The sequence below is a fragment of the Natrix helvetica genome (assembly GCF_964273705.1).
Source record: "Natrix helvetica genome assembly, chromosome: 2".
In the NCBI taxonomy this organism is placed as follows: domain Eukaryota; kingdom Metazoa; phylum Chordata; class Lepidosauria; order Squamata; family Natricidae; genus Natrix; species Natrix helvetica.
This window is the reverse complement of record NC_138552.1, coordinates 35876235-35894927: the sequence shown is the minus strand read 5'-3', so window position 1 is coordinate 35894927 and position 18693 is coordinate 35876235. Positions and strand designations below refer to the sequence as shown.

The following is an 18693-nucleotide window of genomic DNA, read 5'->3' as shown; positions in this document are numbered from 1 at the left end:
AAACTAGCACTTTCAATTGGGCTCAGAAATGAACTGGGAACCAGTCCAAGCAGGGCAGGAGTGATGTAATATGATTAAATCAACCCTTCACAATTCTTGATGCATTATTTTGCATCATCTTTAGTTTCCAAAATGTTTTTAGTGGCAATCTGATTTACAGTGCATTACAGTAATCCAGATAGTAAGTAATTGAACATAGATTATTGCAGTCAAGTATCCAAGAACAACAGCTGGAGCCCAGCCTAAGTTGGTAAAAGGTGCTCCATGTCACAGAAATCATCTGAATCTTTATTATAAAAGACTGTTTCATGGCTAATCCTCAAGCCATAAATTTAGTCCTCTGACAAAATACAATGTCCTCCAGAAAAGCTGACTCTGTTTTTATGAACTGAGTATCATTAATAAATAGAGGTTCAAGCTAAATAAATTAACCAAGTTAAATTAATAGTAGCCATGTTTTCTTTAGCTTGAATGTTGGTTTGTCATCTCATGTATTTATTAACTGCTTACCTAGGACATGTGGTATTTGTTGTTCTTCAATTTGAATTAAATGTGTACACCTTGAAGAAACATTCTTCACATTATTGCCAGAACTCAAATCGGCATATTGACAATTTCCATTATACTTGGTCTGAACAGTTTTTAATGCAACTGATTGGAAAGGTATATCTGATGTATAATTTTCTTTTTCTTTTGCCATGCTGCAACGTATTTCCAGATTCTCTGTTTTCAATATTTATTAAATTAAAAAGTGAATTATTATGCTTTTCTCAAAATAAACAAACTATATAGCACTATTATATGGTATATTATAATGAACACAATATATTTCTAAAATATTTATAAATTCTGAGATTAAGCACTAGAGAATACTTCTCTAAAAAGTTATTAAATTTTCTCCTGCCTTCCCTGAAAAGGAAAAATAATTTTGAAATATTCAGTGAACTGTTGAAATTTAATAAAAACAAATTCTGGGATAATAACAACTTTATGGATTTAATTCTTGGTCTTGTTGTATTCAGGTCTTTTCCCGTGTAAGATTGAGATTGTCTTGGCAACGTTTCAGTGAAGTCTCACTCGCCATCTACAGTTTTTTCCTCCCTATTCCGTAAAAGCCCTCAAATAGAACAAATTTTAATTAAGAAATAACTCTACCTAACTATTCAGCTATTCAAAGACAAAGAATTGGGAAAAGGTAGAAACTGCATTTATCCTTTTCTTTTATATTCTTAACCTTTTGACTAGGCAACTAGTGGAATGCCCTTTTCTGAAAAAGCCTATTTCACTGTAATATAAGGTATCTATTTTAATTTATGTATTTACAGGTAGCTCTTGACTAACAATGGTTGTTTAATGACCATTCAGTTACAATAACCCCCGTCCCCAAACTCCCTATGGACTACTTGAATTTCAAATATATCCATGCTGCTCTTAATTTTAAAAAATCCATAGATAATTTACAGCAACCCCCCCCCCCAAAAAAAAACCCAGAAATGAACAAGTAACAAGACAGTAAATAAACAAAGCCATTTTGTATAGATTTGGAACACATATACGGTGCATGTGTGTGCCTTTATGTGTAAGCAAATCAGTTACCTTGAAATTGTTCTTGTCTAGCATATGTAAAATCAGAAGAATATTATTCTTTATCTTGCTCTCATTTTCTCTTCTCTCAAAAACATTTTTTCATCCTCTTGGACTTATCATTGCATTCTCATGTATAACAAGAGTGTAAAGTCTTACCATGACTTTTTATTGGAGGTGTGAATGTCAGGGCTTTCAGAAATTTCACCTCTATTAATATCCTGAGAAAATGTACTAGTTGAAGATATTTCCATGCTAATTTGAGCTGTTTGTTCATGATAAATTCCAACAGCTTTTGAGGTATTTTTATCTGGGTTTTGGGCTGCATTTAAAATATATCATTCTAAAAGAATTCTACAGTCTGAATCTCCCACACGTGCAATTCCTTGTACCACTAGAATGGTTGTGCTTTTTGACTGTAGTAAATTTTATTTTAAATAAAAACATTTTTTTTTCAGTTGTAAACATTCTTTCAGAGCCAGCTCATGGTCTATGTTTTTATGGCTTTATACAGTCATATCCGTATAAGCTAAAGAATGCATGTATTTTCCTGGTAAACTATTTTTTCGTTAGTAGATTTTTTACTTCTCTATCTCTCCAAGCAAGACAACTTTTTAACCCGTCTGAATGTTGTCATTTATAGTAGTAGCTTTAACGTGACCACAGGATGCCATGACAGTCATAAATACAGGCTGGCTAGCAAGTGCCTGAATTTTGATACTTGACAGCAGGGATACCATAACAATTATTACACCTGAGAACCTGTTGTAAGTTTTTTTTCAAAAATGTTTTTATTAAAGTTTAAAAATACAAACATAAAAATTAATACAAAGGAAAATATAAAAATAAAAAGTGCAGAGAGAAAAAGACAGGAGGAAAAAATATAAAGCAAAAAATCTGCAAGGAGCCTCAGGAGCTGTGTATTGGAGCAGCTGGGGAGCCATTCAGCTGGAGGGTGGCTGAAAAAGCAGCTGTTTTGGAATTTAGTTTTCAAACTGACAATAATTTGTGCCTTTAATTTCTTAATCATTTTATGGGATTATTATTTACTAGTTAAAAGTGCTTCTTTCTAGTCACAGTTGAATGGAGCCGCGAGTGCATGCACGATGCTTGCAGTAATAGTAGCAACCGCACAGCACTCGCAGCTTCGATAGTGGCGCTCGTGGCAACAGCAGCGGCCATTCAATGACAGTAGCACCAGGGGGGGGATGCACACACACATACACGTGCGCACTGGCCAGTAACTCATGCGGACCAATGGCCCACAGGCTGTGGACCCTTGATGTAAAGAACTTAACTACATCTTTGGAATACAGATCTAACACCAATCTCTATGATGATGATGGTTTAAATACAATCTTCTTAGTGAAACAAGAGTTCCAAGCAAATCTACAATTCAAGACAAGTTTGGGACTTTTTCTTCATGGATACTAACAAGGTTGAGAATTCTTTGAGAAAAATAGATTTTTTTAATTATGCATTTCAGAGACTTTATTCTATGAGGATAAGCTGAAGGTAATGACTTAAATTTAATGAGCTAATTGGAGTTAGGATGGATTTTTACAAGTCTGATATACAGTATGTAATTTAAAGAAAGCTCTAATGTAGTCTTGTGCTTATAAACGGGTCTGAAAATGTTTATATACACACATACACACACAATGCTTGAGTCATTCTTACAGTTTGTAAATATTTTATAATATTACTGAATTATGTTCATTTGATTTTAGAAATATTTTAAAGAAAAGTGTTAAAATCGATGTTAAAAAAGGTTGTCCCCCTTAAGGTTAAAGAACCTGAGAGAGTGTAGTAAAATTTGTTAATATAAATGATGACAGTATATAAAGATTAATAAGTACAAACATACATATATATTATTTCCCACAAAAAGAAAAGAAGTAGAGATGGTTAAATTGATTGCTTTATTTAAAACAAAAGAACATACCTAATTTTGTTTCTATTTGGAAATCTCTTTAGAACACATTCATACTTATTTATTTTTCAAACCTTTCTTTTGCAATTATGTATTACAAGAGTTAATGTCATGCTAGCTCTTTCCTACCTGATGCTGATCTTTTACCAGAATGAGCTATATAACTTTCCACAAGTTTCCTCGTATGCTTGTCAGTAGCTTCTTCTAAGGCATTCTTTCCTCTTTCATTCTTGAACAGTGGGTCAGCTCCATACCAAAGCAATAATTCTGCCACCTAGAGGTAAATACAAATGTATAGTGTTTTCAATACTTTTTCTTTCCATTTTTCATGAGACTCAATTTAAAACTTTATGAAAACTGAGCCGAGAAAAGCAAAAGCTTTTTGGTGCATTCTTATTTTCTACTTGTAAAGTAAACAAGAATGATTCTGCATAAACTATTACATTGCGTATTGACTAGCTAATCTGGAATGAGAGCACTGATATTGCATTGTTTAGTTCATTGTTTGAAAATTTTTCTATGGTATAATACATACCATTGCTAGCCTCTGAATTCAGCATTATTACTAAGACAGTGATGACAAACCTTTCGGGCTTGGCATGTCAAAAATTCAGAAAATGCCTAACTTGATTCTCCTGGTGTGTCACACAAGCTCCCTCTGAACAAGAGAAACAATTCTTTTTGAGGGAGGTGGGTGGTTGAAAAATGTGAAAAATAAATAAATAAAAATTCTCTCTCCTGCCTATCTAGACCACCCTGAACAGTGGGACTCAGCACAGAACTGAGGCTGGGCCTGACGTCTAGGCAGCCTTAGCACCACCACCGCCTTGCACCACTCCCCAAGGCATCATTTCCCAAGGCAAGCAAAGTTTGATTGCCCCTGCGGCCCAGAGCTCCTTAGGAACTGCCGTGTGCCATTTACCTTTTTACCTTTTTGTTATCAGACATCTGTGGCCTACCGAGATTGTCACAGATCACACGAGGCCTTCATTCTTGAAGCAGCTTTGAAGAATGCTTTTTTATGGCTCTACAGCCTCCAAAAACTGTACAGAAGCACACCATTTTTGAACAATTTTTTGAGCACATCCCTTTCACCCAACTTCTAGGGAGTCTGGAGGATGTGTGAAAGCACGCCCACTCTTACACCTTCTCTTGAACCTCCAAAAACTGCACAAGAACTGGGTGTGTTTTTAAAAATAGCTATCATCTGGAGTTAGTGAACCACTGGTGGGATTCAAAAATTTTTACTACAATTCTGTGGGGGTGGCTTGGTGGGGGTGGCAGGGGAAGGATACTGTAAAATCTCCATTCCCTCCCCACTCCAGGGGAAGCTACTGTAAAATCCCCATTTCCTCCTGATCAGCTGGGACTCGAGAGGCAGAGAATAGATGGGGGTGGGGCCAGTCAGAGGTGGTATTTACTGGTTCTCCAAATTACTTAAAATTTCCACTACCGGTTCTCCAGAACTGGTCAGAAGCTGCTGAATACCACCTCTGTAATGAACGTTGGCAATTACCCAAAATGCCTTGGTACATCATCTTAACAGATAGCTTCACCATCACTGTCCTAAAACTGTGCATGTGCTGTCTTCTAATTATCATTTTAAAGTAAATGGTTAACTATGTGATGGCCACATAAATTTGATAAATGGATAAATAAACAATGATTGTACACTAACTTACGGAACTGTTGACAAATAAGGTCTAAAATTGTTATAAAAGAAACCATAAATTTGAAATATTCATGAATAAATGAGCCTCTATTATTTTTGCATTTAAAGCTCAAAATAGGTATAAATCAGTTCCCATTTGAGTGAATAATAGTGTCAGCGTGGTAAGTCTCATTAATGAAGAACTGAGTTATAGTCAGTTAAAACCTTTTCCAATCCTCCAATTCTATAAACAAAAGATGACAGAAGCAGCTGCAGGTGAGAAGCCTGAATAATACTCAAGATAGGAAAAAAATATCCTACCAAGAAACCCATGAAAACAAAGTTATCCTAATTTTGAATTTGCAGACAGAACATGATAAATTAGCAAATACAATTTGTGTTTTCTTTTAGAGCTTTATGACGTGGTAAATATCCATGATATCTTATCCATTGTCATTATATAAAAAAGAGCTGTCCAAAGAAAAGTAACAAATCTATCCAAGTCTGCCTAGAAGATATCTCATTAAATGAAGTAGGTAGGTTTAGAATTCAATCCTAAAATATATTCAGGGGCAAATGAAAAACACTTGCTTTTATAAAAGAGAAGTGACTGCCTTTTGACTGCTTTGCAATACTTTTGCAAAACATTTAAAACCAAAGGTTGAGTTGTATCACCAATACTATATATGTAAAACGTCAAGTACAAGTATGTAGGGACCAGGTAAGATGAGAACAATAATTTTAGGAATTAACTAGTGACTAGTAGTCACTAGCAGTGACTAGTAGTCACTAGCAGTGACTGGTGAGAAAAATTAATTATTTTGAGAACAAAATCACTTTATAAATCAATAAGTCAGATGATTAATGAGAAAACTATTCAGAATGTTCATTTAGGGAATATGTATCTACATACATATTCTAATTAATTGTTAAGTAACTGGAAGTAGATTAAAACAAAATTTACTAAGTATTTGGAGAGGAAAAGCAGCCTTGTTCAGGAATACAGCTTTAGAAATGTTACAGTGCCCCCTGCTGAATAGTCACTCTAATATAGGAAAGTAGTACTGTTCACAATTGCATTGCAATAGAACTTGTAACAAGTCTTGGAGCAGATGTATGTACTTCGGCTTCCTGCATCAACATGGAGCTTCCGGGTGGTTGAATTATTTCAATGATGCAAATAATAATTCAAAACTGAAGAAAATGAAGCTTCTTTACAGTATTAGGCAGTCATAACTAATCTGGCTAGTATGGCTTAACAACAGAGACCCGACCTAGTTGATAGTTCAAGACATGATCTCTTCCTCAGTAAGGAGGATACTGCAATCACAGACAGAAGATACATGGCATTCCCTTTCTTCACTTTACAATACAACTTCTAATCTCAATGAAAAAAGATCAACAAGACGTCTATTACTTGGACCGAAACGCAGTCCATTTCCCAAATATAATGCAGCAGCCAGAGAGACATCACTGTGTGCTGCATTCTAACGTAATACAATAGGGAAGCCCAGAAAATGCTATATTTTTAAGTTCCTGCAACTTAGAAGCTGAATCCTATGGAAGAGAGAAATATATGTTTACTGGGAATTATATAAACTCAATTTATCTGGAAAACACTAAATTTGGGTGTTAGTTCTTTATTACTGTGAGTATAAGTAAGGAAACATGCAGTGTGATGAAGCATCATGCAAAACATTTTATAGAATACTTTCAGGGATAGAAATTATAGTGACCTTGTAGTGACCTTCTTTAACAGCATCATGTAATGGTGTTACTTGCTCATATCCTTTACAATTAACATCAGCTCCTGCTTTTAAAAGTTCATTTGATATTTCAAAGCAACCAGCCAAACTGGACTCATGTAACGGGGTCCAACCTATAGAAGTGAAAAATACATTATTTTTTCCAAGTAGACCAAAGTCATTATTACATAATTATTTTATACTGACTTAATGTCCATTCGAGTACAATTTAGTTACTTAAATATTCCCATCAATTTCAAAAAAAATATGTTTAACATTATACTCATTTAAGTATTCATATGAAGACCAAGTTTTACTTAGCCACTCAACTTGTTCATTCATTTTGAAAAAAAGCAAGATACTCCCATTTATTCTAAAATATGTCAGAATGTATAATTATAGGGAGAACAATCTGCTTGTCGGCCTGTTTGCCTACTTATATTTTGTTTTCACTTATAGTAAGTTTTAAAGTCTTGCAGGAAAGTTTACATCTACAGAAACTATTATTCCAGTTTGAAACTAAACACCAAAGTTTCACTGAACAAAATGAAATCTGGTGTTTATGAACCTTCAATTAAATAAGATTGATTCTGAAATTTTTATAAAACTAAATTTATGGATAGTGTACTTACCTGCATAATCCTGGGCATTAACATTTGCACCAGCTTTTATCATTGCACATACACCATCTAAGTCATCTTCTGTAGCAGCTCTATGCAGCAATGTCTGACCAAAACCATCTCTTCTGTTGATTACAGACAGTGAAATGTGGAATGAACCTGAGGAATCATTGGAGTAACAATTAAAACTGGTCTGCTTTCCTGAGAAATAAAATAAAAATGGAACAAATGAAAAAAATTAAATGGTATTAAATGGCATGAATCATAACCACATGTGTTTTTCTTTTAGTAACACTTCTCCAGCTTTTAATTTGTTATGCAAATTGTAACAAAAATGTAATTCATTTTACATTTGCATACATAGTTAAGCAGCACAACTCATGCCTCTCAGCAGAGATTATTTGTACTTCCATACAAAACTTTTATTATGCAATCATCTTGCCTTAATACATTTTAAAGGAGAAACAAACAAAATGGTTTTCTATTTGGACACCTGCCATATTTTTCATTGTTTTATATTTTGTTTCCAAAACATCTTATGGAAAAACTCTGTTGGATAATATCAAGAGTTACTGACTTTACATCTGTAAGGAATGAAAACTATTTGCTTGATTACTTGCCACAGAGTAGGTATTAATATATGAGGTTATATATACCGTGTTTCCCTGAAAATATGAAATATCCTGAAAATAAGGCCATGCCATATTTTTCGGGTGGTCAAAAATATAAGCCCTCCCTCGAAAATAAGCCCCTTGGGAACCCCCCCCCTTGGCCAGGCAGAGCACCACTCACCAACCAAGCGGTTTCCTGAAGGCTCCAAGCCGCGGGAGTCCGGGGGGGGCGAAGGCGTGCACGTTGTTTGGTGCCTTTGGGATACCGCTAGGTGGTGCTGTGCCCAGCTGGAGAGGGGGGTTGCCAGGTGGCTACTCTCTTGCGAGCGGGTTCCCGAAGAGCCAGGCACAGCCTCGGGGGCTAACGTTTTCCAGTTTGGAACAAAAAGCATATTCTTTGCATGCTCAGGCACTGTTAGTTCTTGGTTTGGCAGCTGCTAAGCAGAAATATTTGGGGGCCGATCTTTTTGCTTTGATAAATCCCTTGCCTGCGGATCGAGGAGGCCGAGTCTCACGATTGCATTATCTCCCTCAGGGCAGTGGCGATGGATGGAGAAGAGGGTGGGGAGAGTTCTCTGGTGAGAACTTGGGTGGGTAGTGGGTGTCGCGGGGGGGAGAGAGAGACGCTGTCAGGACTCGCAGAAGTTCCTCTTTCGCCCCCGCTTGTGCTGCTGGAGAGGCGAAGGTGGGCGGTGTAGGGGGGAGTCTTGGTCTCACTTCTCCCCAGCCTGAGAAGGGGGAGGGCTGGCTGATCGCTGGTTGCCGGGATGCACTGGTGGGAGCTCAGCCAGTCTGGGTAGTACACTGAAGCTGCACGGGGCAAGAGGAGCATGCTCTGCTGATACAGATTAAACGGGGTGGTCTGTGGGTTGGGAGGTTTGCATTTAAAGAGATAGGGCAAGATAGCAGATGTGCTGACACGACCCCTCCCCAACACACCTTGCCACCTCCCACGCGCGGCTAGGTTTGCTGAGTTACTGCCCTGGATCTCGTTCCTATACAACCCAGCAAGTCTAAGAGCTGTATATTTTGGGGTAGTTTCATTCCCATGCTTCGCAGCCAGCCAACCAGTCACCTCTCTGCTTCTCTTTTTCTCTTCCTCTTTAATCCATTTGGGACCAGAGTTTATAAAATGGGAAGCAGGAACCAGTAATTATAATAATGAGACAGACAGGTTGCAGCACTTGGTTGTGTTTTCCCTCACCTGTTTACCATGAGATTCTCTTTCTGTCCGCCGCCACGCTCCGAACATAACTTCTTCTCGGGCTTACAAACTGCGGAAATCGGCTGCCGAGTCTTCCGGCAGCGGTTGCTCTGGTAGTGCACTGGCTGCCAGAAGACTCTCTGTCCCACCAGCGCAACACAGCCATTCGCCCCTGAGGCTGTGCCCGGCTCTTCTGGAGCCCGCTTCCAAGAGAGCAGCTGCCCGGCAACTCCAAAACAATAAGCCCCCCAGATAATAAGGCCCAAGCCATATTTTGGGGGTCAAAAGGGAAACACTGTAGTAATATATAAGGTTAAAAGAACATATATTAAATGAAGCATCAATTGAGGTTATTCATATACAGGATCTGATAATATGCTAAGTGAAGGCTACAAGAGAACAGAGGTATATGGTGGCTGGTCTGAATTTTTTTTTTGTTAATGCTGTGTTTTTAATTCCCCAAAAGAATGAGCTGCAAACAGAGCTAATCCTTGAAGCAAAATGGGACAACTCGCCACAGCCAACCCACTGCAGCCAACTTGCCACGGCCAATTTGCCACAGTCAACTTGCCATGAGACAACTCACCACAGTCAACTTACCACGGGACAATTTAACAATTCAATTTAATTATTTAAAATAAAGAAAAATATCTGAATGTTCGTCATTCACATTTAATTCTGTCCCTCCTTTTGCATTTTTTCTTTAATGATTCTATTCCACCATTTCTTTGATATTTGTCCAACAGTGAGTTGTCCCACAGCAAGTTGTCGTAGATTCTGGGAGTGTAGCCCCCTATAGACATACTATAATTGTGATCTGAGAACCATACATCCCACTCCAACACTGGTAAAATTTTTATCTAAACATATAAGTTATTTGGACTGGTCTTCTGTGTCCTTGGATAAATAGGGATTTAAAGCATATTGTGAGAATTTACAATTCAGATTTGATGGAAAATGTTTAGATAAGTGTTGCCAGTGTTGGAGAGCGATGTATGGTTCTCAGATCACAACTACCGTACAGTATGTCTATAGTGGGCTATACTCCCACTGCTAAACATTTTATCTAATCATTCAAGTTATCTAGACCAGTCTTGTGTGTCCTTGAATAAATAGGGATTAAATACAGATCATGAGAATTTACCATTCAGATTTGATGGAAGATGACATATCAAAGTACACTAGAATCTGAAAGCATTTATGCTGATTGCTTTTGCATCTCTGTCTGGAAAAATAAATCTTACTTACATACATACAATAGCAGAGTTGGAAGGGACCTTGGAGGTCTTCTAGTCCAACCCCCTGCCTAGGCAGGAAACATTATACTGTTTCAGACAAATGGCTATCCAACATCTTCTTAAAGACTTCCAGTGTTGGGGCATTCACAACTTCTGGAGGCAAGCTGTTCCACTGATTAATTGTTCTAACTGTCAGGAAATTTTCTAAGTTGCTTCTCTCCTTGATTAGTTTCCACCCATTGCTTCTTGTTCTACACTCAGGTGAATTGGAGAATAGTTTGACTCCCTCTACTTTGTGGTAACCCCTGAGATATTGGAACACTGCTATCATGTCTCCTCTAGTCCTTCTTTTCATTAAACTAGACATACCCAGTTCCTGCAACCGTTCTTCATATGTTTTAGTCTCATCCCCTAATCATCTTTGTTGCTCTTCTCTGCACTTTCTAGAGTCTCCACATCTTTTCTACATCATGGCGACCAAAACTGAATGCAGTATTCCAAGTGTGGCCTAACCAAGGCATTAGAAAGTGGTATTAACACTTCACGTGATCTTGATTCTATCCCTCTGTTGATGCAGCCTAGAACTGTGTTGGCTTTTTTGGCAGCTGCTGCACACTGCTGGCTCATATTTAAATGGTTGTCCACTAGGACGCCAAGATCTCTGTCACGGTTACTGCAATAGAACAAGGTACTACCTATACTGTACCTGTGCATTTAGTTTTTCTTGCCTAAATGTAGAACCTTACTCTTTTCACCATTGAATTTCATTTTATTAGATAGTGCCCAATGTTCAAGTTTGTCAAGATCCTTCTGTATCTTAAGCCTGTCTTCTGGAGTATTGGCTATTCATGCCAGCTTGGTGTCATCCGCAAATTTGATGAGTTCCTCATTTATTCCCTCATCCAAATCATTGATGAAGATGTTGAAGAGTACTGGGCCTAAAACAAAGCCTTGAGGTACTCCACTGCATACTTTCCTCCATGTAGATGCAGTGCCATTGAGGACTACACGTTGAGTGCGGTTGGTCAGCCAGTAACGAATCCATCTGGTGGTGATGCTGTCCAACCCACATTCTTCTACGTACTTTAGCTAGTAATAGGTTATAGTCTACTTATCAAATGTTTTACTGAAGTCCAAGTAAACTATATCGACGGCATTCCTCTGGTCCACTAATTTTGTCACTTTGTCAAAGAATGCAATAAGATTAGTCTGGCTAATTACTAGCTATTACTTTGTTTACTTCTAGGTGTTCGCTAATTCGTTGCTTGATTATCTTTCCAGAATCTTTCCTGGTATTGAGGTCAGGCTGATAGGTCTATAGTTTCCTGGATCTATTTTTTTTCCTTTTTTGAAGATGGGAACGACATCAGCTCTTTTCCAGTCCTCTGGCAGTTCCCCAGTGCTCCAGGATCTCTGAAAGATATAGTTCAGTGGTTCTGAGATTTCATCTGCCAGTTCCTTCAGAACCCTGGGGTGTAATCCATCCAGTCCTGGTGATTTGAACTTGTCTAGGATAGACAGGTGCTCACTTACCATTTTTTCCCCTATTTCATCTTGTGTTCCTAATCTGATTTTTGTGGTGCTGTTTTTGATAGGTTGGACTGTTTTATCCCTTTGTGTAAAATGAGTTAAATAGTTCTGCTTTCTCCCTGTTGCTCCTCGCCTTCTTTCCACTTTCTCCCAGCAATGGACCAATTGTTTCCTTAACTTTTTTCTTGTTTTTAACATGTTGGAAGAAGGTGGGTTTTTTTGTTATTTTTTACTTTTGTGGCAAGCCTTTCTTCATTGTGAGCCTCACCTTTCCTCACTTCATCTTTACAGGCTTGAGCTATTTGCTGATATTCTGCCTTAGTTATGTCCCCCTCTTTCCACTTTGTATACTTATCTTTTTTGTCTTTCAATTTGTCAGAGAGTTCTTTATGCAGCCATGCTGGTTTCTTTTGGGAGCTGTTATTTTTCTTCTTCATTGGTATTGTGCTAGACTGGGCTTTTGTAATCTCATTTTTCAAAATTTCCCAAGCTTCTTGAGTTGTTTTCCCTTTGAGGATTCTTCCTTTGTCTTAATGAAATTCCACTTTTAATTTAAACCATTCCTCCAAAACAATGCAAACTTTTTTAAAAATTCACATTTTAATACAAAGTTGTACATTGTAATATGAACTCATACACTTTGCCACAGTAACATATTTTAAAAAGTAAATTGCCTTCTAGCCATAAACAGACCATCAAAAACAATACTTACTGGTTTTCTTGGCAATCCTCTGGCTCTTCCTCACTTGCTCAATTTTGGTATTTGCATCTGAAGATGAGCAATGGTATGTGCAAATTCCCAGTTGCAAAGATTCATATTCTTTATCTTTATCATTAAATCTGCCGACAAATAAATGGTTTGAAATTACAAAACTTATTTTGAAAGCGCCTCAAAACTTTTCCTTGCAATTAACTAAAACGGGACTTCCTCTAGAAATTATTTAGAATTTACCAAGGTTTAAACGTATCTAAATTTTAAACTGGAATTGTGCATTTTAAGTACCTTAAACTGGATATATAAAAATAAAATTGCCTTCCCCAAAGTAAAAATACTTAATAATTCTCCTTTTAAGTATTTAACCAATTATTATACCTGTGCATCCTCTCATGCATTCCTTCTAAAAATGGTTGGCACTCAGAAGTAGCATCTATATTATTTATAGAAACACTCTTTCTTTGGTGGTCTGATTTCTTTAATTCTTTAATGTCTTTTAAACTGGATTTTCCTTTTTTATCTGGTCTGTCAGGACAATCAGTTTTTTGAGGATCTGCATCGTCAAAACACATGCTTTGTTCATAATCAATCTATGAAAAATAAATTGCAAAATGTTTCAAAAAGCATGTTCTTAAAAATTTAAACTATTGACAGTTCTAATTATTATTTTTCTATAGCTTTAAAAATAAAGGATTTTTAAAAATAAACCTGATACATTGGTAAGGAAAACAACTTTACAAACACAACTAGTTGAATAGCTAACTTGTTTGCAATTATTAACAAAATTCTCAGTCTTAGGGACATAGATTATATGACATTATAGCCGATTCTAAAGGTTTACAAAATGATTTTTTTCTAGAAATCCATCTATGCATTTAAATTCATTTAACTACAGTTTGCAAAAATGGATCCAAGCAACTTTGGTATCTAAGTGCTGTTTGTGAAATGTCTTAAGGTTCTTTCATTCTGACTATATTATTAATAGGAAAATGTAGCTATTTGGACTCACAAATGAAAAGAAGGTAGACACATTCACTGTTCTTGTCAGTGCCATTATAAAGAAGCTGCACATCCAAGATCAGATTTCAATAACTACATATATCTAATTGCCAAAAATGTATTCCAGCAAAATGACATGTCAATTTGCTTGACCTATTTAAGGAAAGTAACATAATCAACTGGTTTGTCCAGTTTTTAAAACAATTTAACCGACTATAACTTTGGCTAGAAACCTGTACAGAACCAGTTATTAACTTTACATTTGTAAGTTATGTCAGTAACATAATTTAGGGGAGCCTTTACTGTTGCCATTCTTCCTCATTCTCTAGACAAAAACCAAGCTGGAGGAAATCTCCATAAAGTTATGTTGCAAGTAGTAGTTCAGCAAAGTAATTCTTAACCTTTTATACCTTAAGCCTTATACATTACTCAATTGAAGAACCTGGGCCCCAGCCATTATAGAGTACGATTTTTTGTAAGGCATACAATACTGCTATTATATTAATCACTGACATTAGAATTTAAAGATTTAAAATTTCTACAATCATCTCAACTGCATCTGAGTCTGAGTAGCTATGGTACATATTGAAAACTAATGTTTCAGCAGATGGTCAAACAGGGCATTTTTCTTTATTGGAAGCAAAAACATAAGGTAGAAAAAATGAGAGCAAAGCTTTTAGAATTCTTTCTAACCTTTTTACCAACAGCGTTCATAACAAGACATCCAGGGGTGGGCTGCTAGGGATTCGCATGGGTTTGTGTGATCCTCTAGCTAGGATTCTGCCCAGTTCGGCAAACCTCCAAATGCCACCCCTGGCTGGCCATGCCCCTCCCACCTCACCCCTCCCAGGAGTCTCCACATAGCCCATTCATCATGTCAAATAAATGCAGGGCCTGCACGGAGGCTCGGAGAGGGGAGAAAACAGGCTTACTGGAAGTTCCGGAAATGGGCCTGTTTCCGGCCTCTGGAAGGCCGGAAGCAGTTTTTGCCCTCCTGGAGGCTCGAAGAAAGCCTCTAGCGCCCAAGGATGGCCAAAAAGCCCCCCCCCCCCATGGTGCAGGCTGACTAGGCCACGCCCACGCAACAGGACAGCAAACCTGTTGCTGCAATTTTTGAAGCCCACTCCTGGAGGCATCTATATGTTTTGTGCATAATGAAGTTAACATATTGCAACTGTTTGCATGTGTCTGTTCTCTCCTCACTTGCACCTTTTTGTGTTTGTGCTTATGTGTCCTGAGCAGCATTGGGTAGGTTACATAGTCTTGGCTCTGGATCACATCTCCAAGATGGAGCAAGCTCTAGAAGGCAATAGTCAATAACATTCTGAAGCACTGATAAATTGTCTCTCCCTTAGGGAAGAACTGGGGATTTATTTTTCTGAAATTTCCCCCACAGTAACCAGCCTGATCTGGCCCATTTTCAAAACCCTTTTTTTAATAGCTTCTCCCCAGACAGAAAATTTGTTCCCATCATGTTCAGTTTTCAGAGTGTTATCCTGTTAACAGAGAGGTAAAGGGGCAGGGATCTTTGCATAATTTCTTTCCAAAATTCAATTGGATTGGAAAAATAAAAACAAAACTTCAAAATTAAAGAGCAACTTTAATATACGTAATTCTGATCCACCTTGCACACTTTGTTGAGGCAAAGTAGATTATGGTTTTTATTGGGTTTCATGCTGAATTTGAGATATCTTCGCTTAGTTTCCTTAAATTAGAAAGAGGCTTGCGTAATTTATATAATAGGTTTATAAAATATAAGCTCCAAGAATAAAGGAAGTACCATTTTCCCAGTTTATGTTCACATTTTCAGGATTTTGTTTTTAACTAATATAAACTCTTTTAAGAAGGAGCTAAGTTAATTTATACTGAATAGCTTAATATAGTATATCTCCTCTATTATGTATCTAAATCCATACGAAAAACAAATTAGCAGGCTTGAATATCTCTTGTAACGTAACAAGAGATTCCTAGGGGGTGGTAAATCCAAACAAAGATGAATGAAGACTGGATGCCCAAATGCTGAATATCTATTGTCAGAGGGTATAAAAATTAAATACATATGGGGAATTAAATAAGAGTTATTGTCAAAATATCCTGTTATTGTTATTGATATTCATTGAAATATTCAGTCTTATGGTATGAGGCCTACTCAAATAATTTCATACCCTGAAAATCAGATCTGGCCATGTAAATTCTTTTCATAAATACTGAACACATACATGCATTAAGAGTATTTTATTTCAATTTATTTAAGACTTAAAATTGCCTGTTATTAAAACTGTACATGTTCTGAATGCTTCAGCAACTGGGAGCACTCAACAAATCCTATTTGGCATAGGAGCTACATTAGATTGATAATAAATAATAATTTTACTGCATTAGACAGGAGTCTACCAGGGAATATTTGGACCCAGTATTGAATTGGAAAGACACAATTTATATCTGAAGAAAGCCAATAATTATTTTTGTACTGTTCTTCAGAAAAATGCAGAGATTTGTTCATTGTCACAAGAAGTTGAGTTTAACTCAAAGGAGCCTGCATCTTTACATATTTTCAAGAACAGTCTTCCTTTAAATTATATTTAAATTATATAGGATCTTGACAAACTTGAAGGATCTTGACAAACTTGAACATTGGGCACTATCTAATAAAATGAAATTCAATGGTGAAAAGAGTAAGGTTCTACATTTAGGCAACAAAAATGGAATGCACAGGTACAGTATAGGTGGTACCTTGCTCAGTAGTAGTAACTGTGAAAGGGATCTTGGAGTCCTAGTGGACAACCATTTAAATATGAGCCAGCAGTGTGCAGCAGCTGCCAAAAAAGCCAACACAGTTCTAGGCTGCATCAACAGAGGGATAGAATCAAGATCACGTGAAGTGTTAATACCACTTTATAATGCCTTGGTAAGGCCACACTTGGAATACTGCATTCAGTTCTGGTCGCCACGATGTAAAAAAGATGTGGAGACTCTAGAAAGAGTGCAGAGAAGAGCAACAAAGATGATTAGGGGACTGGAGACTAAAACATATGAAGAACGGTTGCAGGAACTGGGTATGACTAGTTTAATAGAAAGAAGGACTAGGGGAGACATGATAGCAGTGTTCCAATATCTCAGGGGTTGCCACAAAGAAGAGGGAGTCAAACTGTTCTCCAATTCACCTGAGTGTAGAACAAGAAGCAATGGGTGGAAACTAATCAAGGAGAGAAGCAACTTAGAACTGAGGAGAAATTTCCTGACAGTTAGAACAATTAATCAATGGAACAGCTTGCCTCCAGAACACTGGAAGTCTTTAAGAAGATGTTGGATAGCCATCTGTCTGAAACGGTATAGGGTTTCCTGCCTAGGCAGGGGGTTGGACTAGAAGGCCTCCAAGGTCCCTTCCAACTCTACTATTGTATTATTGTATTGTATATTCTTTACCCAGAGATATCAGGAATTGAATCTGTGAAATTATGCAAAACAAGTTTGCAATTACTAGATTTGACCATTTTTTTTGCATTTTCTATACTATTTTTCAAATATTTTTTAAAACGATAACTTAGCTGTGACATTATACTGTACATAATAGCAATGATCGTTTCCTCTTCTCCATTAAATTTCCTGCTGATAGATGAAGGAAAAAGTTGTTAAACCAGACTTGCCCCTATGTTCCTGTTATAAACATAAAGTTTGGACTTGCTTGGTTTTGTTTTAAGAATATATTAACTAATGATCAGCTTCTCAACATGGAACAAAGTTAGACTTATAAAGAAAGCCTCTTCAATTCCAACTATATTCTAGCTTTGGAAAACAAAGGGATATATAATATAATTCACTATACAGGTAATCCTTGACTTACAACAGTTCATTTAGTGATCGTTCAAAGTTACAACAGCACTGAAAAACGTGACTTAACATCATTTTTCACACTTAACGACCACTGTAGCATCCTCTTGGACACATGTTCAAAATTCCAATGGTTGGCAACTGGTTCATATTTATGGCTGTCGCTGTGTCCTGAGGTCATGTGATCAGCTTTTGTGATGTTCTGACAAGCAAAGTCAATGGAAAATCCAGATTCACTTAACAACCATGTTACTAACTTAACAAATGCAATGATTCACTTAACAATTGTGGCAAGAAAATTCATAAAATGGGACAAATATTTTACTTAGAAATATAATTTTTGGTCTCAATTGTGGTCATAACTCGAAGACTACCTGTATCGTTATGCTACTTTAGAAATCTATTCACAAGATCAAAACATTTGGGGAAAATATGATACAATACATCAATTAATATAATGGAAAAGTTTTTAAAACATTTTTATTTCAAACTTAATTTGTGTATGCATAAGCGGATTTTAAAAACATGACCTCACCAAATTTTAAATATGTGGTCCTCAGGTTATTATGGCATTTGTGTTTGGGATTGCCATTGCTAAGTAATGCATTTCTAAATGGTGGCATCATATGAATGCATTCCTCAGTGGCTGCAATCCTGACAGGTGTTGCATGAATACATTCCTCAGTGACTGCAATCCTGGCAGGTGTTGTAATCTCAGAATGGTGCAAATCATAAAGTGGGAAGAGACAAAACTTGCAGGTAAGGAGGATGGTGTGTGTATGTCTAGGTGTTGTGGGGGAAGCTGCAGCCAGTTGTTATAGAGCAAAGACAGATAGGGAGGTATGGATGGACACACGGAATGGTGTGCAGACGGGCAGGGGTGATACGGCATAAGATCCCTGGGATTTCATACTGTATAGTATGAAATCTTCAGGAGAAAAAGAAGCAGGAGTGACTTACAGGGATAACTTGCAATTTTTCCAAATATGTGGCCAGATTAATAAAAAGGAACCAGGGCATAGAAAATAACTT

At 37.0% G+C, this 18693-nt stretch overlaps 1 protein-coding gene across 2 annotated transcripts in view; it reads right to left on the bottom strand.

Moving 5' to 3' along the window:
* Nucleotides 1–18693, bottom strand: part of ANKRD31 (ankyrin repeat domain 31) — a 78827-nt gene that overhangs the window by 45365 nt on the left and 14769 nt on the right. For both annotated transcript variants that reach the window (XM_081941167.1, XM_081941168.1), the window contains 6 exons: nucleotides 13210–13421; nucleotides 12829–12956; nucleotides 7546–7734; nucleotides 6905–7047; nucleotides 3647–3791; nucleotides 511–723 (listed from right to left, as the gene is read on the bottom strand). In XM_081941167.1, coding sequence (XP_081797293.1) covers nucleotides 511–723; nucleotides 3647–3791; nucleotides 6905–7047; nucleotides 7546–7734; nucleotides 12829–12956; nucleotides 13210–13421 — 1030 coding nt within the window. The remainder of the gene's footprint in view (nucleotides 1–510; nucleotides 724–3646; nucleotides 3792–6904; nucleotides 7048–7545; nucleotides 7735–12828; nucleotides 12957–13209; nucleotides 13422–18693) is intronic.